Below are 22,897 nucleotides of genomic sequence, written 5' to 3' on the forward strand. Positions count from 1 at the left end.
AAAATAAGACATATTTATTAATAGACCCTAATATTTTTTACTTTCTCTATAATAAGAAGCCAAGAATAGACAAACTTATACATGTTTAGCAACAATATTTCAGTACTTTATCTTATTTGAAAATGACCCAGATATTCAGTGAATTTTTTATCATTTAACTTCACCTAGCAAAGCTTCAAAGTTTCAAGTTATTGGGGAGATTTTGGAAGTTATCTCAAATATACATGCCATAACACATAATTATTTTAAAAAGTTCCCCCAACACTTTTATTTTTTCACATTTATTTAGTTTACTCATTCCCAATAATTGGGCCTGGTGGCGCAGCAATTAAGTTCGCAAATTCTGCTTCAGCTGCCCAGGGTTGGCAGGTTCAGATCCCAGGTGTGGATATGGCACCACTTGGCAAGTCATGCTCTGGTAGTCATCCCATAAATAAAGTAGAGGAAGATGGGCATGAATGTTAGCTCAGGGCCAGTCTTCCTCAGCAAAAAGAGGAGGATTGGCAGCAGATGTTAGCTCAGGGCTAATCTTCCTCAAAAAAAAAAAAAGAAAGAAAAAATTATTTAGATTGCTTATAAATATTCATGATACATTAGACTAAATTAGCTATCATTTTAAGCTATTATTTTTGCTAATCAGTTTTGCAGTAGAGATAAAATCAGCTTATTTGACCAATAAATGTAGAATGAAAGCTGCATGTCTATATCATATCCAGTGCTGGTAACTCTAAACACATGTCCATTTTAATCAAACCAACAATCTTAAATAAGCTTTCACTTGCCAAAGATTAATTTTATTATGTTAACTTGAAAGTCATTTGGGTTAGTTGCTATTACAATAAGAAATAACTTATATAAGTGCTTACTTTAAGCCAACTGAAAAGAGCTCTTTAGAGTTTATACCATCTGGAGGTAAGATAGCACACACACACACACATACACACACATACACACACAAACACCGAGACTCCCTAGCTATTGTTTTAAAATTACTGCCATGAATCAGGTACACTAATACAAGGCCCTCTAGTTATGAATCCAAATTTTGTTTTAAGTCTATTTTTTACTAACATTTGTGGAGAAGACACTCAAAATGCTAGATTTTTGGTGAGGGCACTCTTATGGCCATTTTCTTTCCTTTTTCCCTTTTTTTTTCTCTTTAGTCTTAGGAATTGGTGATGGGCTAAATTACAGTTCCTGGAGAGGCAAGGCGGTAAGCCTTTTTGAGATAAAGGAGATGGGTGGAATCTGAACTGCCTATAGAGCTGCTTTCCAATTTTGCCAGGGTTTGTCATTTGAAGACAGTTGCTCTCAGATTTGGTTTGTAACTTAAATGACATTATAGGCTAATCTATCTGTCCAAAGACATCATCCCTAATTTGCTTCTTGCCCTCTGGCTTCTTAGTTTTATTTTAGTTTAGGGAATAAGGCCTAAAAAGATTCTTATAAAACTCTGAATATCAGCTTCCAGTTTGGCTGAATTTTTGATGATAAATTGCTAAATCTTTTAAAATATCGTAGGCTTCAACCAGGACAAACTGCAACTACCTGGTGGTATTGAATACTTCTGATAATCTTTAACATAGCAGTTTCCAGAAAATCTCCGAGTCTCATTAAATCTGGGAGTAGACTACTGGGGATGTCTGTAAAGCCACGGCCTAATATATTTTCCTTCAGTTACCTTTCGTAACTTAATTTTTATTAGCTTTTTGCAAAAAATCTTTCAATAAAGTTCTTTTGGAATTTTGAAGTCTTTACTTTTATTTGCTCTTCTTAGATGATCTTATCTAATTGGAATGTTCCTTCTAATGGCCAATATAATCCCCCTGAGGGTGGCAGCAGTTTGGTAGGACCCTTAGCTGTGAATGGAGAGCAAACCACATTTCTGTCTGACCATCTCTGACTGCAAAATGGGGTGAAGCTGCATTTTGACCATATTTTGGGACTCCAACCTGATGATGACTAAACCAAGCCCTCAGGACATGTAATAAACTTAGTAAGAGGTTTTTTTTTTTTTTTTTTTTTTTGCTGTTCTTTGTAAATATTTACAGCTTCCAGAACTTTTAGTTTAGCAATTGTGCTAGAAGTTGGTGAGCTCACCTCTTTAAAAATTTCTCTATTATCTGGCTTTTAAAAAAGAGCCTGACAGTGGCCACTGTAATTTTAATTTATCCCAAGTGACCTTCCCAGACATTTACAGCTACCGCCATTTTGTTAAGCGCTTGTAAGTTTCAGCGTGAAGCCAGTTGGAGTTGTGAGGGAAGGCTACCCATTCAGGACTGGTCAGCTTTTAGAAGCTTGATTTCCCATTTTTCTTTTAACTTTGTCTTACTGTAAAGTCTGAGCAATTTCTAGGGACAGTGTAGTGAGTCAAAAATGTGCTGCTTGTGAGTCTTACTTCCTAGAGAAAGGTCATAAAAGTGCCTCAGTTTCTCCCACCAGAAGTCTAAAACTGCCATCGGGGCTTGGAGTGAGTGGGTGACCAACCCTCATATGTGCATCCCTGGATGAGCTGTCAATTACTTAAAGTGAAAGTTCACAATGGAATTCACTATGGGACTGCTATGCCTCTTGAGGCTAAACCTCAGACACTCCCACTAGGTTCTTATTTGCCTGAGAATGCCTTACAGCTGGGAAGAGCTGGTTTCCCTTTTCTTTAGAGCTGAACAAGTTCAGACTCTCATTTCTCTATCAAGAAGTTTATTCAGACTTTATAAACAAATCCTTTCCAATTTAAAGCCAAATTAAAAAGTTAAGCCAGCCCCATTCACTCCAAAGTTCCCAGTAGGCTCCCCTGGTCTAGGAAATTCTTCTAGGTTTCTCTTACCTAGGGTACTTACTGGGACCCCCTTAAGACACCTAGTCTTAAGGCTTGACACTACTCATATAAATTCTGGACCATAACTTAAAATAAGGAGATCTGGGTTTCAGGAGAACTCACTGGAGTCACCTGAAGAATGCAGTGATCTGGGGAGGGGTTCAATGGGCCCTTATTGGTACTGAATGCCAGTTCAGTATAGATTCCATGTGGTCTCCATTCGGTTTCTCTGAAATTCTGCCGCAACTACACCAAGAAATGTCAATGCAAATAATCCATAATCAATCTATAAATCAAAATTGGAGTGGGTTTGTTATGAGCCAGATCTGAGGAGTAGCCTGGGGTCTTCCTTCCCCAAGGAAGGAAGGGCACTAAAGAAGTGGGGTGTACAGAGTGGTTGTACACCATCTTGGAACAAAGAACATACACTCCATATGGTAGGAATACCCCTTTTACAATGATCACGAGATGCTTGGCTGGCACAGCAAATAAGTGGTCAGCAGGTCAGTGGTCACAAGGTGAGCATAGCAGGTCAGTAATTAATCCTTGCTTTTTAGAGGGAGATGCTTATCCTAAAGGAAATGCTGATATGGGCGAGGCTACATCCCTATCTTTAGAGGCATCATTCTTGTTTTGGGGGCATAATAAGTGTTTAAAGCAGATGAATAATGCATGCTCAACTGGCCAAATCAAGCACTTTTGGAAAAACAAGGTCAGGCCAAATTAGTTTTAACCCAAATGGCTTCCCCATATACTCCAATATGTCCTATGGCTTGTCATTTGTTCATCAGATGAAAGGGGCATCCCCAAAGAGGGTGCAAAGGATACTACCCTCCCAAGATCCAGAACCACTCCCAAAATATGGCCAACGAGAAAGGAGGACTTAGACAATTCCCCTGAGAGCTAGTAAATGGCAGAACACCAGCTGTAAATGAAGTGCAACCCACATTTCTGCCTGGTCATATTTTTGGTCCACCAATGTGACGGTTGAGCTGCTGTATATGCAGGAGATAATAACCTTTATGCCCCAGGAAGGCAGAAAGACAAGCCAAGTTCTTGGGACATAAAACAAGACAAACAAGAAAGTATTGGTGTCCTTTGGGTAGAAAAGGATCAGTAACCAATGGGTCTGGAATTGGAAAGGAAGCAACAAAGTTAAATTTTATTTTCTTCTCTTGACTGTGTACTTCAGACAGAGATTGAGTAGAGCTGACTCCGCTAAGAATACATCCAGACACACTTTGATGGTGGGGGTTAAGGCAGTGGAGACCATGATAGGAAGGGCAATATTCAGTGCAAATAATTTCCAGGGAACTAATAAAGAGATAAACTTTTAACAAGAGGTTAATCTGCTTAATAATGTAATGAGTAAGGAATGCTAAGAGTAAACAAATCTGTATAATCTTTTTTTCATTTAAGATCACATTTCTCATCATGTTACACTTACCTAACTGGGATTTATTTAAATTCAACTTCCTAATGGCAAAGGAGCATTATTAAAGTTCCAGCTAGCAACTTCAGGTAAGAAATTTTAAAAACTCATGGCAAGCAGCATACAAGCAATGTATAATGTACATTTGGACTTATTTTATAATATTTTCTTCTAAAAGAAATAACCATTATAAGGTTGTGGGTTAACTTTTGGTGTGTTTTGTTACTTTCCTTTGAAAACGTTTTCAGTTTTGAAGTAATTCGAGGGGTTTTTTTCCTCCCAGGTGTTACACTTCAGAATAGTTTTGTAAATATTGAAAGAATTATATTGTAAAGCAATAAATTGAGAGTTCTATCTAAGTGTGAGCTCATTGTTTTCTTTAAAAATTCGTCTCTTACCTCTAGTTCCTCTCAGTGGAGAGTTTGTTTGTTCCTTCATTAGGCATACGTAAAATAACAAATAAGATTTATACTAATGCTTGGTGTTAAAAAACAAAATTTGAGAAAATTTTAACAATCTTATTGGCTTTATTCAATGATTCATGAATCAGGCAGCATCTCATCTAGCAGATATCAAGGAGCTCTGAGGAGCTGTAAAAAAATGACAATTACAGGCAGAAGGGAGCAGGACAAGGAAGTTATACTAGCAAAAAGTGGGTTGGTTGTGAGAAGGTCACTTTCTTTTAGGGGATGGCAGGAGTCTGCTGATCAAGTAATTTCCAATTGATTGGTTTAAGATTCTGTTTCTGGGAGAGGCCAAAACTCTTTAATTAGACTTTAATTAAACTGAAACTTAATTGTTTCAGTTTGGTGTTGTGGGGCTTAGCATGAGTGACTCCATTTTGAGCCTGTTGTCTTGTTTTTAACAATATTCTACCTTCTTTTCAAATATGTTAGCTTTTTCTTTAAACTAACCTGATTTCACAAATATATGTCATAATTTTAGCTACAATCTCTCAAAAATTTTCTGGAAAGACTAGACTAGTTTTTCAGTAGTCTTAAGGTCAGAATAATTAGAACAACTTTAGATAGCCATTTTTGAAAAAAACTTTTTTTTAACCTCTTTAAACCTTTGTGGTCCATATAATTTCTTCATTTAGTTTCCTATTAAATTTAAGAATACAAACAAATCAAAAATTTAACCTCAATAGTTTGAGAAATGTCTTAACACTGGTCACATTACTGTGATGTATTTTTAAAATAAAAAAATATTATTTATGAAATAACACGGGTTTCCTTTGTGTACATTGCTCATCACTCATGTCCGGATACTTCAGACTTCAAGACGACTATCAAATACCATATCTCTAATGAAGACTTTCCTATTCTTAGCCCTGGATCCTCTCACTGGGAAAAAAAAAAAACAAACAAAAAAAACCTGGAAGCAATCTCTATAGAGCTCTGAAACATTCTTCCCATATCATTTTATCTGAAGGCACTTGTCGCTTTCTCTAGTTAGGAAATGGAGACGGAATTAAATGGGAAATATACCAGATTTTAAGCGTGTCTTTTACTCCAGAAATTACACTTGTTGCTTACTCAATATTATTTTGTTTATTTAAATATTTATTTATCTTATATATAGTCCATATTATTACACATTTTATAATGTTTAATGCATAGTTATTCATTTATTATATATAAATAAATATTTCATTTATTTTGTATTATTTGATACTCACAAAGTCTCTTCAATTGTTTTTAATTTCCATTTCACAGATGAGAAAACTGAATCTCATAAATATCAAGCAGCGTAATGTTAATCTAGGATTCTTTGGCCTAATTGATTCTAAAATCTAAATTCTTTTTGTGATTTCATGTTGACTCTGATATATTATGCTGATTTTTGCTAGGGTTACATATCCAATTTTCTTATCTTCCACTGGTAGACTATAAAATGGATATGAGAAGTATCTCTTTGATTCATCTTTCACCTAGAAGGGAGTTTTGTGCCTACAAGCTACCAATAAAAATATATAAACTGAATAAAAGATATATTTCAATTGTTTAAAACTGGATCTGATTCCCTGCTAGTGAATAAAATGAACAAAATAGTGAATTGTGACTAATTGTTCATTCTAGTGGATCATGACTACTATTTTAAAATCTCCTGGCAAATAACTATGGACCAGGTTGACAACAGCAGGCATAAATTTTGTACATACCATAAAATCTTACTATACAGAGCTTCTAATTGAAATCCACCTTCTCAACTAACTGTATGATTAATCTGCTGAGCTTTGAATAGTACTTTGTAAAGTTAGTAATTGTTTTAATGAACAAATAAATGTTTTTCACAACATCATCTTTGGTGACAGGGGACCTCAGAAGAGACATCATTAAAAGATATAGCATATCTAGCTTCAACAGGGTTATTAACACAAAAAGAGTCATCTCTGCTTATTCACAGACACATGCACACATAAGCACAGTTTTCTTAGAGGTCATTTCACATGGATGACAGGATCCTACAATATCCTGTGTATTACACAAATTTATATTGTGCATTTTATATCATGTCGACATGTTTTAGTCAGTTTATGGTTCATATATATAGGCACCTTTTAGTTGATAAGGGGATGTGGTGCACTCTGATAGGACAATCTGTACTAATGGTGTATACAATACACTCTGGAAACCAAAGAGCCTTAAGGCTGCTACTTCCAGTTCCTTTCTTATTTTGCTGTATCAACTCGGCGAGTTACTCAACTTCTCTGAGTAATGATCTTTGACGTGGGAATAATTATAGTACCTACCTCATTGGATCTTTTTTTAGTGAGAAGTAGATGAAATTAATATATGTAAAACGCTTTGCACAATGCTTGACATACCGCAAGTACTTAATAAGCGCTAGCAATTATTAAAGGCTGAGTCTAGATATAAAGTAGTCCTTTTACCCATAGGCTAGCTAGCTTATGAGCAGCACTTTCCATAGAAGTCATGCTTAAATTAGCAATTCTCTTCAAATAGCTCCTATTCCAGTAACATTACCCAAATCTCTTGTAAATATTACTTGTACCTACTCTTTTCATTTACTTGTAATTTTTCTCAGTAATTTATTAACACAAAGTACTTTCCTAAACATATTATTAAAGTAGTAGTAAATATTATGCTTACTCTATTGTTTGTACTTCAACTTTTTGTAAGTATTCTTTTTGCGATAATCTTATCTGTTCACAACTAACTACTATAATAATGTTTAATTGTTGCTAATGACTATATAAAATCTATTACACATTGGAAAACATGTAGTATTAGCATCTCTACATTTCTGAGGGAGTTCAGATCCTATCTGAGGTTTCAGTACCCAGGCCTGAGTTTAGAATTGAGATATACAGTGGCTTCATGCAATTTCATAGTACGAATTTAACAATTATGAGATGTAAAGAAAGGGTTGTAGGATCAGGTTCAAGAAAAGAATCAGAGAGCAAGAATCATAATCAAAGCTAAAAAAACAGGTTGAAAGTTAAGAGACATGTTACCCCTAAACCTAAAATTATCATAAAATATGGAGCTATCATGGCTAATATCTTTAGTAAAGAGAAGGCTCTTAAGGGTATCAATGGTTTGAATCAAAATTGAAAAATAATTTGTCTTTCCTTTTTACTTTGAAAAGCAGAGAAATTCATTTGTGACGCATCTCATCAAATCTTCTCCATCAAGCCACATCATGTTAAACAAGAGCATTCTGCTGCTGTCTCTTCAGATAAGTCTCCTAGGAATCACTCTTGGTGGGAATGTTCTCATTTGGCCAATGGAAGGTAGTCATTGGCTAAATGTTAAGATAATTATCGATGAATTGATTAAAAAAGAACATAATGTGACTGTCCTAGTTGCCTCTGGTGCACTTTTCATCGTGCCAACCTCAAACTCATCTCCAACATTTGAAACATATAAGGTACCCTTTAGCAAAGAAAGAATAGAAAGCGTTATCAAGGACTTTGTTTTGACATGGATGGAAAATAGACCCTCTCCTTCAACCATTTGGAGATTCTATCAGGAGATAGCCAAAGTCCTTGAGGACTTCCACATGGTATGTCAAGAAATCTGTGATGGTGTTCTCAAAAATGAAAAGCTGATGGAAAAGCTGAAGAAAAGCAAATTTGAGGTCCTGGTATCAGATCCAGTAATTCCTTGTGGTGATATAATAGCTTTAAAACTGGGAATTCCATTTATGTACTCTTTGAGGTTTTCTCCTGCCTCAACAGTAGAAAAGCACTGTGGGAAGGTACCATACCCTCCTTCCTATGTTCCTGCTATCTTATCAGAACTCAACGACCAGATGTCTTTTACTGACAGAATAAGAAATTTCATCTCCTACCATCTACAGGACTACATGTTTGATACTCTTTGGAAATCATGGGATTCCTACTACAGTAAAGCCTTGGGTATGTAATAATATTTTTATTATTATTTGAAATTGAAAAAACAGAGCTTTCTATCACCTCTTCTTTATTTCCCTATGGTTATTCTTTTTAGTTCTACATATTGATCATGATCATATGATAGCAGGAAAGAAGATAAAACACAATATGCTTTGTAACTACAGTGTGTTGTTTTCTAACTTTATAGATTTGAAGATACCAATTAAGCTTTTTTATGGATAAGATATAGTGATAAATACCTTAGCTTAAAAGTGGGACTGGATACTCATTTAGATATTACACTGAAAATAGAAATTGCCTAGAATCTTCAATAGTATTTGGGGAAAGCTGAGAGAGATTAAGCTTTCAACAAGTCCATTATTAATACAGACCTTTGTGTGTGTGTTTAAAAACATTATGTATATGGACAATCTCTGATCATTGCTCACAGGTTTCCTACTGTTTACTAGGCATTTCCTAAAACAGGGAGGTTACAATAAAGACTAAGATGAAGTTCCTGGTTTCAATGTCATTTCACGTCATTGTCATTTCATAGACAAGCAAAGAAGTCAGACAAAAAAGGGAATTTTTTAATATGAATGAAATGAGTAATGGAATAAGTATGAAGTACAGAGATAGTATAAAGAAAATCGACTGTATGTATGTGACAGGAGACAGTGGTATTCTGAAAAATAAAAATTAAAAAAATAGACTGTTTTTTGATATTGAATTGTTGAGTTCTTTATATATTTTGGATATTAATCTTTTATCAGGTATGTGATTTGCAGATATTTTCTCTCATTCTGTAGGTTGCTTTTCATTTTGTTGATGGTTTCCTTTGCTATGTGGAAGCTTTTCATTTTGATGTAGTCACACTTGTTTATTTTTACTTTGCTGCCTTTGTTTTTGGTGTCAAATCCGAAAAATCGTGGACAAGAGAGATGTCAAGGAAATTACTGCCTATGTCTTCTTTTATTCTATGAATTCTATGGCTTCAGGTCTAACATTCACGTTTTTAACCCATTTTGAGTTAACTTTTGTGTATGGTGTGAGATAGGGGTCTAGTTTCATTCTTTTGCATGTGACCACCCAGTTTTCCCAACACCATTTATTGAAAAGACTGTCCTTTCTCCATAGCATATTCTTGGTCCCTTGCTGTAAATTAATTGACTATGTATGTGTGGGTTTATTGGTGAGGAGTGTTAAGGGGGGTAAAGAAGAGATTAAAATGGTATCAAGATTTCGGACTTCAGTAAATGATAAATGGTACAGTAAACTGATAGCAAATATGGGAGAGAGCAAATTTGGGAATTGGAATAATGTATTCAACTTTAGGCATGTTACATATGAGGTGCTTTGGGGAATATCTGGTGGAGAAGTCCAGTAAGCAGTAGGATATATGTGGTGAGATCTCAGAGGGAGTGTCATGGGTTAGAGATTTAAGTGCCATCTACATAAGGATGGTATGCATATAAGTTTTTCTCTCTGACAGTAACCTCATTTCCACATTTTCTGCTTTCCTCTTACATGCATGGCATTCATACATATTTCAAGAAGTGTAAAAAATCAAATGATTTAAAGTCAAGCAGTGGACTTAAAGATTGTAAATATTATTATTTTCTTCATTTCACCATACATAATTACACCTGTATTTTGTACGTAGTCTTAGATGTTATATATTCAATATTTTACTTTGCTTTTATGATAAACCTCACAAACATTTAACCCCAGTGATACTCAGATAGAGGTGGAATGTTTCCCACTTTTGACAAGCTGTGTTTCTCTGATTGCTACTAAGTTTTGAGGCTTTAACTTCTCTTCATTAACACCAATAAATTAATTTTCGTGCCTTCATTTTTTTAACATAATAATAAAACCATAATTCAAAGAATATTCAAACAATTGAACATTATTTTGCATATACTGCAGAAACTGCAGTGTTGTCTGCTAAGCAGAATTTGTGAGGTCTAGAGATGTTTACCAGCTACTGAAGGAAAATTCTAAATGGTATTAAAATTATTTAAAGATGACAAAGTCCAATGTACAAAACAGTGAGTTGCATGAAATGAGAAAATTTGATGTTCCTCTGTAGTGATAGCTATTGACACACTGGCTTCTTTTCTACAAACCTCTATTCTAAAATAGTTGTAAAATTGATCTATAGCAATCAAAATAGCTATGCATAGGTTAGTGTAGAATGACAGGGAGTTACTAAAGGTGGATGAGTATGACCAAACCTGGGGAGCCAACTGATAATCAGCAAAAGTCATCGTCTCCTCTGGATATGTTAAATACCTGCTCCGAAATTCAAAAATAGATGTTTATCTTATGGAATGTAAACAAAGACTTTGTTGTTCTGTCATTCAGAGAGAATAAGCATAGCTACTACGATGATTATAAACTATCCTATGAAGATAGAAGTGAATGGTCAACATTATAGGGCTAAAAGTGAATCTTCAAAATGGAGAAAGAGAATAAAGAGATTTCAATTTTATGAGGCAATGAAGGTGTCAAGATCTGGAAAAACCCTTTAATCTCCTCATGCATGCAGTAAATTAATAGTGACAACTAAAGATGTGCATCTCAGTTATGAATAGAAGAATGTACATGGAATGTTCCTTGTTCACAATACATTTGCATTTTTATTTCATCACTTATGTTTTTATCACCTACTCGTTCTCAACCTTGAAACGATAATTATCATGATTATGATGCTCCTTATTCATATTGGTGAGATTATCCCGAGATAGAGATAAACCTTCCCATGCTGGCAGTCTCAGAATCACATGCTCCATTGTATATTGCTTGTAAGTTAGTGCTGGTAATAAAACCACACTATTCTCCCAGTCTTAATACATGAGACTAATCTTTCTTAACAATGTGTTCATGGTAATGTAATGAAGATTTCTAAAAATGTTCTTATCCTGTTTTTGATCATATTTCTTATCAAATTACACTCTTCCAGCTTAAAATAACTACTTAAGTTTGCTTTTACTAAAATGCCATATTCTTACTGATGCCCAGGGACATCAGCACTCATAGTCAAAAGACCAGGTAAGAAGAAAAGGTACTGACATGACAGAGTATTTTTGTGTAAGAATTTATATATATACTATGATAAATGAGAATGGTAGATGGAACTGACTTATAAAAATATCTTCTTTCCAATGTGTAATTTGAATGTATCTTTTACTTTAGCTTGAATACTCTAAAGTCATTGCAGTGAATCCATATCTATTCAAGTCTCAAATTGCTACAACTGAGTAAATAAATAGGACAACTTTCTGTAAGATTACTTTTCTGTAGTGAAATGCACTGAGCCCTTAATCTCTGCTAATTGCTAGGAATTGGATATTATAATTTCAAAATTACTTCTTTTATTTCAAGTGATGGGTATTTGTGTCAAACTCATGGATATCATTATAATAATACCAGCTAACATTTGTTCCCTCTTCCTATGCACTAGATGCTATAATAAGTGCTTCTCACGTATTATATCTCTTAATCCTTGCAATGAATTTGTGAAGGAAAAACCATCACAATACTGAGGCTTGGAAATATCAAACATGTTAAAATAAAATCATATAGCTAATAGTTTGAGAAAATAGTTTTCAAACTAAAGTCTTTCTGACACCAAAGCTTCTAGGAAAATTTTTCTGCTTTTAAGATTTCAGGTGCAAATCCATCAATTATTTGAATATTTTAGATTTAAACTTTCTTGGGGACCTTTTTTCTTTCTTCTAATAGATTTAACTTTTGAAATCTGCTATTATATTTCTCGCCCATTTTTAATTTGCTGAATGCAGTTTAATCGGGCCATATTGTCACTAGGGAACTTGCTATTGCTTTAAGCCTAGGTCCTCAGGTGACTCTGCTGCCTGGGATGATATGCTTGAGGATAGCTTTCTGGTCCTACGAGAGTTTCATAAGCAACCTTTAACTTACATAAAAGAAAAGGCTTCTACAGATTTGAAATATGTTTGTTAAAAGTTGATAGCCACAAAAAAAAAGTTGATAGCCTATAACAAAAAATACCTTTTATTGTGTGTGTGAATAATCTTCATACATTAGATTTATATAAATACACAATTTTATTATATATGAATAATTAAGTGAGTAATTTCTAACTAATGTCATCTATGATAACAATAGACTATCTTACACATATATTAAATTAAACTGGAAAAAGAACAGATCTTCAAAGAAAATTATGACTATAATATTCATATCTTTACATGAACTATTCACAGAGCACAGGTAATAAATGTAAAATAAAGTACTAGAAATGAAAGAAATTTGAATGTGTATATCTTCATAGTGCTTGACTTCCAGAAGTCATTTTATAGAAGAAAAAAATGCATTGGAGACCTTTCCTTGAAGAGTAATACTTTTCCATTTGGATTGGTTTTTTCTTCCTAGTCTTTCCCTTGCTTCGCTCTCCCTTTCCTTCCTTTCTTCCTCTATTTTTTTTAATGTAAATTAATCTTGATGGGTTAGAATCTTTCAAATGCCTCTGGTAGGATTCCCTTTTTCACAATGACCCATGAGCCAGATGACAGCCATAGGCATGGCATCCGAGGTAGAATTTGATGTGGGGCACGCATAATTCCCAGAGAGCTATCATTCTTTTTTGCTCCTACTCAATGAAGGAGAATGGAGACTATAATTTTTAGGGGTATAATCTTGAGTTTTATATCCGTGTATTTCTTAGTCATTTGTGAACTTTGGTACTGAATATCTTATTAGCAAAAGATCATTTGTGACATACCCCGAGACTGAACGTGACTGACACTTGTGGAGGAACTTGCAGTGTTTGGGTACATCTGCGCCAAAGCTCAGCTGCCCTACAGCCCATGGTTCGAGGCGTGGAAGAGAGGACGTGGGTCTAGGTGAGGAGATCTGCTTGCACTGGTCATCTTTAAAGTAAGATTCTCTCCATACAATGCTATATATAGCTAACACTTACTGAGCAGAGATGTTATTGTGAATAATTTACATGCATTTTTTCATTCTATTCTCACAACTCTAGGAAATAGGCACCATTATTCTCTCTCACTTTTGTTTTGTATTTGCTGTGGAAGATTGGCCCTGAGCTAACATCTGTTGCCAATCTTCCTCTTTTTGCTTGAGGAAGATTGTTGCCGAGCTAACATCTGTGCCAATCCTCCTCTATCTCGTTTGTGGGATGCCATGACAGCATGTTTGATGAGCAGTGTGCAGGTCCATGCCCAGGATCTGGACCCCAGGCTGCCAAAGCAGAGTCCATGAACTTAACTTCCATGCCACTGTGCCAGCCCCTCTCCCCCATTATTTTTTTTTGAGGAAGATTAGCCCTGAGCTAACATCTGTCACCCATACTCCTATTTTTGCTGGGGAAGATTGGCCCTGAGCTAATATCAATGCCCATCTTCCTCTACTTTATATGTAGGATGCCTGCTACAGCATGGCTTGCTAAGCAGTGCATAGGTCCGTGCCTGGGATCCAAACCAGTGAACCCCAGGCTGCCGAAGCAGAACGTGCAAACTTAACTGGTGTGTCACTGGGCTGGCCCCTCTCCCCACTTTTTTTGAGGTAACACTGGCTTATGACATATAAATTTAAGAGGTACATAATTATATTTTGACTTCTGTAAAGACTACATTGCATTTACCACCAAAAGTCTAGTTGCTACTGGTCACTGTACACACATGCCCCTTTATGCCTTTTGTCCTCCCCCCACACCTTTCTCCACTGGTAAACAACAATGTAATCTTTGTATCTAAGTGTTTGTTTATCTTCCACATATGAGTGAAGTCATATGGTAATTGTTTTTCTCTGACGTATTTGCTTAGCATAATACCCTCAAAATCCATCCATGTTGTTGGAAATGGTAAGATTTCATCTTTTTTATGGCTGAGTAGTATTCCATTGTACTCATCCATTCATTTGATGATGGGTATTTAGGTTGTTTCCAAGTCTTAGATATTGTAAATAATGCTGCAATGAACACAGAGGTGCCTTTATTTTTTCAAATTAGTGTTTTTGTGTTCTTTGGATAAATACCCAAAAGTGTAAGAGCTGAATCATATGGCATTTCTTTCCTTTTTTTTTAAAGATTTTATTTTTCCTTTTTCTCCCAAAGCCCCCTGGTACATAATTGTGCATTTTTAGTTGTGGGTCCTTCTAGTTGTGGATGTGGGATGCCATCTCAGCATGGCTTGATAAGCAGTGCCATGTCCATGCCCAGGATTTGAACTGGTGAAACCCTGGGCCATCAAAGTAGAGCATGCAAACTTAACCACTCAGCCATGGGGCCAGCCCCCATATGGCATTTCTATTTTTAATTTTTTGATGAATCTCCATACTGTTTTCTATAGTGGCTGCATGAATTTACATTCTTACCAGCAGTGTATGAGGGTTCCCTTTTCTCCCCATCCTCTCTAACAATTTTTATTGTTTTTTTAATAATAGCTATTCTAATGAGGGTATTGTGATATCTCATTGTAGTTTTGATTTGCATTTGATGCAAATCAATGCAAATTGAACTGAACATTTGCATGTTCAACATTTGCAGTTCAACAAATTGAACTGAACAAATGCAAACTGAACATTTGCATTTGATTTGCATTTGTGATGTTGAACATCTTTTCATGGACATGTTGGCAATCTGTATATCTTCTTAGAAAAATGTCTGTTCAAATCCGTTGCTCATTTTGTGTGTTGTTTATTTTTTTGTGGTTGAATTGTATCAGTTCCTTATTTATTTTTAATATTAACTCCTTGCCTGATATATGGTTTGCCATTATCTTCTTCCAATTGGTAGGTTGTCTTTTTATTTTGTTGATGGTTTCCTTTGCCATGCAAAAGATTTTTCGTTTGATATAGTCTCATTTTTTAATTTTTTATTTTGTTTCCCTTGACTGTGGAGACAGTCAAAAAGATACTTACTGCTAAGGTTGATGTCAAAGGGTGTACTGTCTATCTTTTCTTCTGGGAGACTTACATTCAAGTCTTTAATCCATTCTGAGTTATTTTTTCTGTATGATTTAAGATAATGGTGTACTTTCATCCGTTGCATGTGGCTGTCCAGTTTTCCCAAAACTTTTTACTGCATAAAGTTTTCTTTCTCCATTGTATGTTCTTGGCTCCTTTGTTGAAAATCAGCTGTCCATAGATATGTGGTTTTATTTCTGGGCTCTCAGTTGTGTTCCATTGATCTGTGTGTCTATTTTTCTGCCAGTACCATGCTGAAATCAGGGAGTGTGACACCTCCAGCTTTGTCCTTTTTTCTCAAGATTGCCTTGGCCATCTGGGGTATTTTCTTGTTCCATATAAATTTTAAGATTCTTTGTTCTATTTCCATGAAAAATTTCATTGAAATTCTAATTGGGATTGTATTGAATCTGTAGATTGATGTGGGTAATATGGATATTTTAACTATATTAATTCTTCCAATACATGAACATGAAATATCTTTCCATTTCTTTAGGTTTTCTTCAATTTTTTCAATGTCTTATAGTTTTCAATGTATAGGTCCTTCAACTCCCTGACTAAATTTATTCCTAGGTATTTTATTCTTTTTGTTATGATTGTAAATGGGATTGTATTCTTGATTTCTCTGCTAGTTTGTTGTTAGTGTATAGAAACACAACTGATTTTTGTACATTGATTTTAATCCTCACAACTTTACTATATTCGTTAATTATTTATGATGGTTTTTTGGTGGATTCTTTAGAGTTTTCACTTCATAACTCATTTTACCAGGCTAATATTACCCTGATACTAAAATCAGACAAGGACAACACAAAAAAGAAAGGATAATTACAGACCAGTATCATTGATGAACATAGATGCAAAAATCCTCAACAAAGTATCAGCAAATTAAATGCAACAATACATTAAAAAGGATCACAAACCACAATCAAGTGGAATTTATTCCAGGGATGAAGGAATGACTCAATATCTGTGTATTAATCAATGTGATACCTCACATTAAGAAAATGAAGAATAAAAATCACATGATCATCTCAATAGATGCAAAGAAAGCATTTGACAAGATTCAGCATCCATTTATGATAAAAATTTTCAGTAAAATGGGTATAGAGGGGTAGTATCTCAATGTAATAAAGACCATAATTGACAAACTCACAGCTAACATAATAATACCCAACAGTAAAACACTGAAAGGTATTCCTCTAATGCCCACTCTCACCACTCTTATTCAACATAGTATTCAAAGTTTTACCCAGAGCAATTAGGAAAGACAAAGAAACAAAAAGTATTCAAATTGGAAAGTAAGAACTAAAACCATCATGATTTGCAGATGACATGATTCTATATACAGAAAACTCCAAAGAATCTCCCCCATTTTTTAATGAAGAGACTGAGTAATTTGCCTGAGATTGCAATCAAGAAAGTGGTGAAGAATTTGACAGAGACATTCAGTTAAAAAGAAAGATCTAGAAAGATACTCAGTTAATATACAACAAAATAAAGGGAAAAAAGAAAGCACATATAAATTTAAGCTTTTAAAAGAATTAAGTAAATGCCAGTCAAAGAACTCAAATAAAATTAAAGCACTATTGTGAGGCTAAAAGGTTAAGGTTACCAAGAGTTGATTACTTAAGTTCCTAAAACAGTGGGAAGGCTGGTTTCTATACTTTTGTTGCCACTGGGCCGTCTCTAAGTCTGAGAGACAATGAGAAATGAATCAGAGCAATTAAATTCTAGGTGTCCATTCTAATGCTCATAGAGCACACAGAAAGAAGAGACTTTCAAGCCAAGGCATGTCTTTGGGGGGAAAAATTGGAAGAAAGAACTTTCAAACAAAAATGTCGGTTTTAAGGATTCTCATTTCAAACTCATAGCATTATACATATTTTAAGAAACTTTAATTCTAAATTAATTTTATACAGTTGGACTAAACATTCTCCAGCAAGTGTTATGCACGAATCTTATTAAATATGATTCTGAGAATTTTACATCTCTTTTATTACTGTTTGGAGCCCTCCCTTTCAAAGTAGGCAGAGATTGGAATAAAAATGAGAATTTGATTTAAAGTACAAGGACAATATTCTAATTGGTGCAACTTCTCTATAGCTGACTTTTTTATCACTCATGATACTCATTTATTGATGTTTCATAGGAATTTTTTAATATTATTTTCTGGGCTCATTAGTTATGTTTAAGATGTCATATTTTCAAATATTCACAATAATGAAATGTAACTTTTTTCTAACTTTTAGTGTTATAAAATATATCCTAATTATTGGATTTAAAATGTAGAATATATTGGGGCCCACCTGGTAACATAGAGTTTAAGGTGGTGGACTACACTTTGGTGGCCCAAGGTTTGTGGGTTTGGATCCTGGGCATGGACCTACACACTAATCATTGAGCCATGCTATGGGAGAGTCTCACATACGAAATAGAGGAAGATTGGCACAGATGTTAGCTCAGGAACAATCTTCCTCAAGGAAAAGAGGAAGATTGGCACAGATGTTAGCTCAGGGCCAATCTTCCTTACCAAAACAAATAAATACATAAAAAGTAGAATATAGAAGGAAGAATATCAGACTGTGAGCTAGAGTACTTACGCATTTGTCTAATCTGCCACTGACTAGCATTGTGACTTTGAGATTATTTAAACTTCCCTCGATCAATTTTCTTACATATAAAATGATGGGGTTGAACGAGCTGAACCAACACTGTCTCCAGAATGATAATCCTACTGTGCTATTATTCAACTCTAATTCAGCATAACTATAAATGAATCCATAAAGAAAACAAATATGTGATAATTTTATATTACTGAAACTCATTTTTGTCATGAAATCAGACATAGTTGGCAAGAATTATTATTTTTTCCTTTGATGGAAATTTAAATCTAAGGTTATACCTACATACATCCCCAAATATAATTTATTTTTTATCTTTTTATAATTTTTTGAATATGCAATTATGAAGCATTTTAGGCATACAAGAAACCAGAGAATAAATGTAACAGACATCTACATTGATGCCAATGAGATTAAACACTTTAAAATCTAAGTATAATCTGAAAACAAAAAAAAAAGTCAGCTGTTATTTAGTTCTTTTTTCTCCTATTATTCTTCACTAAATTAGACACTTATTTTACTGTCCTGAAGAAACCACTTAACAGTGGCAAGTTAACTCCTTGAATTTGTCAATCTGCAAAAATAGACACCAGAAGCAAAGTGTTTATTTGGGATACAAGAATTGCAATTCAGGGAGCACAGATTCAGGCAGAAACTCAAACAGTGTCCCACTAGGGAGTAAAAGTCAGAGGCTTTTAAAGGCACAGAAGGGAGGTTGTATTCCAAAATTTTAATTGGAGCTGGAGGCAGAGAGCTAGTCTTGGCTAAACATTGAATGACTATTGATTCTATCTTCAGAAAATCCATAACCACGAGTTTTTCAGATCAGAATGTCCATTTGTTTGTTAACTTCTCAAATAATTGCTCAGGGGCCAACCCCGTGGCTGAGTGGTTAAGTTCGTGCGTTCCACTTTGGCAGCTTGAGATTTCACTGATTTGGATCCTGGGAGCCGAGTCGGCACTGCTCATCAGGCCATGCTGAGGCAGCATCCCACATAGCACAACCAGAAGGATCTACAACTAGAATATACAACTATGTAATGAGGGGCTTTGCAGAGAAGAAGAATAAATAAAAGAAAAAAAAGATTGGCAACAGACATTAGCTCAGGTGCCAATTTTAAAAAAGAAAAAAGAATTGCCTGTAAAACAATTGCTATTTTGGCCCAGTCCAAAGGTTTGGTCCAGTCCAAGGATCAAGATAGCAAGATAGGGAGTGGTTGGTGGTACAGTGGTTAAGTTCACATGTTCCTCTTTGGAGGCCCGAGGTTCGCTGGTTTGGATCCTGGGGGTGGACCTATGCACAGCTTGGCATGCCATGCTGTGGCAGGTGTGCCACATAAAATAGAGGAAGATCAGCATGTATGCTAGCTCAGGGACAATCTTTCTCAGCAAAAAAGAGGAGGATTGGTGGCAGATGTTAGCTCTGGGCTAATCTTCCTCAAAAAAAAAAAAAAGACTGTAAGATATTTTCTCTGGAAAGGCAGCTCTGATTCCATTTTAAAATGGCTCCACTATGGTCAATTTTGACAAACTCTTCAATTTTGTTTTTATTCAGGATAATTTAGGGGTACTCACATGTGTTTGAGATTCTAGGATATACTTTAATAAGCTTCTAAGTGCTAGCATAGCTATCACTAGTGAATAGTTGCCAATTAATTATTATATTCTACTTACATGGACCTCAATAATTGGACAAATCTAAGTATTTTATAGATAGACTTTCTGTCATGCCTTGTATGCTGTTGTGTTTTGTCTCCTGTTTATTGGAAGATCATGGTAACAACAGATTTCTTTATGAAGATGTTTCAAATTCTTTTCACTAGGCCTCTTTTAATGACGCTCAAGATTATCCATGCTCTTTTCTTTGCTGTTTTGTTTCAAAATCTAATTAATTTTAAAGGTACTGCCACGATACCCAAATTGATGCTGACTCTTGAAAGGAGACAAATACAATAATTCTAAAAGCTTCTCTTCTCTCTCCTCTTTTTCCCTTTCTCTGTCTTCCTGTTCCTTTTGTTATTCAAGGGCCTGAAATTACACAATTCGAAGGCAACAGAGTGAAAAGAACACCCACCACTTAGTTTCCATTCTTATTTCCTGGTTTCTATTCTTTTAATCACTTTATTTGTTCTTATTTTCTCTTTTTAATGGCAGCTTCAAATAATTTTAACTTTTAAAATAGCATCAATTTATAGATGCTCTTGTTCAGTTTGGCTTTCACTAAGAATCCCAACTGATAGGTATTATTATAGCCATATCAAGCCATTCATTCTGTAGCTAGCCCACTGATTTACTGATGAATCTTTAGGTTTATTTATTAAACTACTAACATTACTAAACTCTTACTGTAAACCAAGCAGTTTGCAAAGCAATTTTGCTAAATCCACAAAGTAATATAACTGACATCATTATGTCTCATTTACTCATGAGAAAACCAAGGCTGAGAGTCTAGGTAATTGCCCAGGTCACAAAGCTTATAAAAAGACAGTTTTTGAATCTGGGGCTATTGAACTCTAGAGTCCACCTAACTTAAGCTACTATACAGCTGTGAGTAAAAAATCATGTGGTTCCTTGTAGTGCCAGGGCGTATCTCCTTGATTTGTGTGTGAAGATGTCATGTGGAAGAAAGTGAAAAATTCCCTGAACAAGGAGGCAATGATCAATTTGCTTGATCAGAAAAGAAAACTATCCTCTATCAATTGTGTAGTAATTTACTCTATCAACCAATTACTCTAAAACATCTTGAAATATTTGAGCAAGGCTCCTCTAAGTGAAGGTTATTTTAATTTTTCTTCCAAAATATTAGCCATGGAAAAGCGACGATAATGCTGGTCATTGTGCATTGCCGAAGTTCCTAAAACAACAAAGATGAGGCATAATACTGTAGAAATCCAACAAGGAGTCAAATGATGTTATGATTATAGTCCCAATTGTACTACTTTGTCATATGTTTTTGGGCATGCAACTCAACATTAATTTCATCATCTGTGAAATGGAGTAAATAACTTCTGTCACACAAGATTTTGTGAAAAACAGTGAATTAGAAAATGCATGTAAAAATGCCGTATAAAGAAGATATCCAACTTGAAGTCAGTATAAGTATTGAAAAAGTGGCGTTAGCAGTAAGAATTGTTTTTTTTAACCTAAGTTTTGGAAATATACATTAAACTGAAGACACTTTATAAATCATAATTATTATCACAGAGTACATAGATACCAAGCTTATAACCTACCTGCTTCTTTGTGTTTAAAATAGGACCAGATTTCATTGCTGTTTTTAGAATAATCATATTAATGTATATATAAATTTGAATTACATTGTTTTATTTTTAATCTATAGATCAATAGACCTATGAATGTGTGGCCATCATAGTAAATATTATTTTATTTGAGAAAAATCTACCTAAGTATACTTTGAAAGTTTCTTTTCATCTTAAAAGGTCTACAATAGGATGGTTTCCATAATGGATATCACCATGCCTAAGAAGTTTTTCCAGCTGCTGGTTTTTAATTTGATTGTGACTGAAATTGTTCTAAGTGGGAATGTGTTAATTTGGCCAACAGATGGTAGTCATTGGTTAAATATTAAGATCATTTTGGAAGAGTTGATTCAAAGAAATCACAATGTGACTGTACTGGCTTCATCAGCAACTCTATTCATCAAATCCAGTTCTGAACTTCCTGTGAATTTTGAGGAGATACCTATTTCCTACAAGAAGAGCAATATAGATTCCTTAATTGAACATATGATAATGCTGTGGATAGACCATAGACCAACTCCTCTCACACTCTGGACCTTCTACAAAGAACTAGGAAAACTCCTAGATACTTTTTTTCAAATTAATATACAAATCTGTGATGGAATATTAAACAACCCCAAGTTAATGGCAAGACTTCAGAAAGGTGGTTTTGATGTATTGGTCTCAGACCCAGTAACAATCTGTGGGGACTTGGTTGCTCTGAAATTAGGAATTCCATTTATGTACACATTGAGGTTCTCTCCAGCCTCAACAGTGGAGAGACACTGTGGGAAAAATCCAGCACCTGCCTCCTATGTACCTGCAGCTCTGTCAGAGCTCACTGATCAGATGACCTTTGGTGAAAGGGTCAAAAATACCATATCTTATTCTCTGCAAGATTATATATTTCAATCCTACTGGGGAGAATGGAATTCATACTACAGCAAAGTTCTAGGTAAGTCTCTAAAATAATCTCTTATTAATGACTCTACATAGCTTATTTATTCTTATTGGTAATAGAGCAAAATATTTACATCCCACTGCATATGCCAAGCTGAAGTAAATGTACTTACTATGTCTTCATACGAGTCTCTGATCCTTCTCTTTGGAAAAATTTCTAAAAAATGAAATGGTAATAATATGTATGCTATTGTTTCAATGCAAATAATCTTGTGCTTATTTAGGTCATAGTTTATCAATGTGTACATCAATCTTCAAATAGAAATGAAAGTATCTTTGCAAGAATAAATTATGACACGGCCAAAAAATACCCTGGCAAACATTTCGAAGTGATATATGATTTACTTTCCTTCCTTCATTCTTCATTCTTTTCTTTGTCTCCAGAAAACTTCAAAAAGCCTAGGATTGAGCATTGGAAACCTGACTTTATACTCTCCTTTGCGTCTCACTCTGTCTCCATCCTTAGGCTCTTCTGGGTGCTTGGGCTAG

The 22,897-nt window shown here is 34.8% G+C and overlaps 1 protein-coding gene and 1 long non-coding RNA gene across 4 annotated transcripts in view; one reads left to right on the forward strand and one right to left on the reverse strand.

Annotated features, from left to right (window-relative positions):
* Positions 1–4,298: 4,298 nt before the first annotated feature.
* Positions 4,299–22,897, forward strand: part of LOC124237298 (UDP-glucuronosyltransferase 2A2) — a 60,446-nt gene continuing 41,847 nt past the window's right edge. Inside the window, exons 1-3 of one of the 3 annotated variants that reach the window (XM_046656781.1) lie at positions 4,299–4,339; positions 7,866–8,637; positions 21,774–22,403. In XM_046656781.1, the coding sequence (XP_046512737.1) occupies positions 7,920–8,637; positions 21,774–22,403 (1,348 nt within the window). In that variant the 5' untranslated portion in view covers positions 4,299–4,339; positions 7,866–7,919. Of the gene's footprint in view, positions 4,340–7,865; positions 8,638–21,649; positions 22,404–22,897 lie in introns of those variants that run through there. The other 2 variants (XM_046656783.1, XM_046656782.1) reach the window with 2 other exon arrangements.
* LOC124237299 (uncharacterized) overlaps positions 22,545–22,897 on the reverse strand; it is a 48,896-nt gene continuing 48,543 nt past the window's right edge. The window contains exon 4 of the long non-coding RNA XR_006887973.1: positions 22,545–22,565. This is a non-coding gene — a long non-coding RNA (uncharacterized LOC124237299). The remainder of the gene's footprint in view (positions 22,566–22,897) is intronic.

The sequence above is a fragment of the Equus quagga genome, chromosome 3 (assembly GCF_021613505.1).
Source record: "Equus quagga isolate Etosha38 chromosome 3, UCLA_HA_Equagga_1.0, whole genome shotgun sequence".
Taxonomy (NCBI): Eukaryota; Metazoa; Chordata; class Mammalia; order Perissodactyla; family Equidae; genus Equus; species Equus quagga.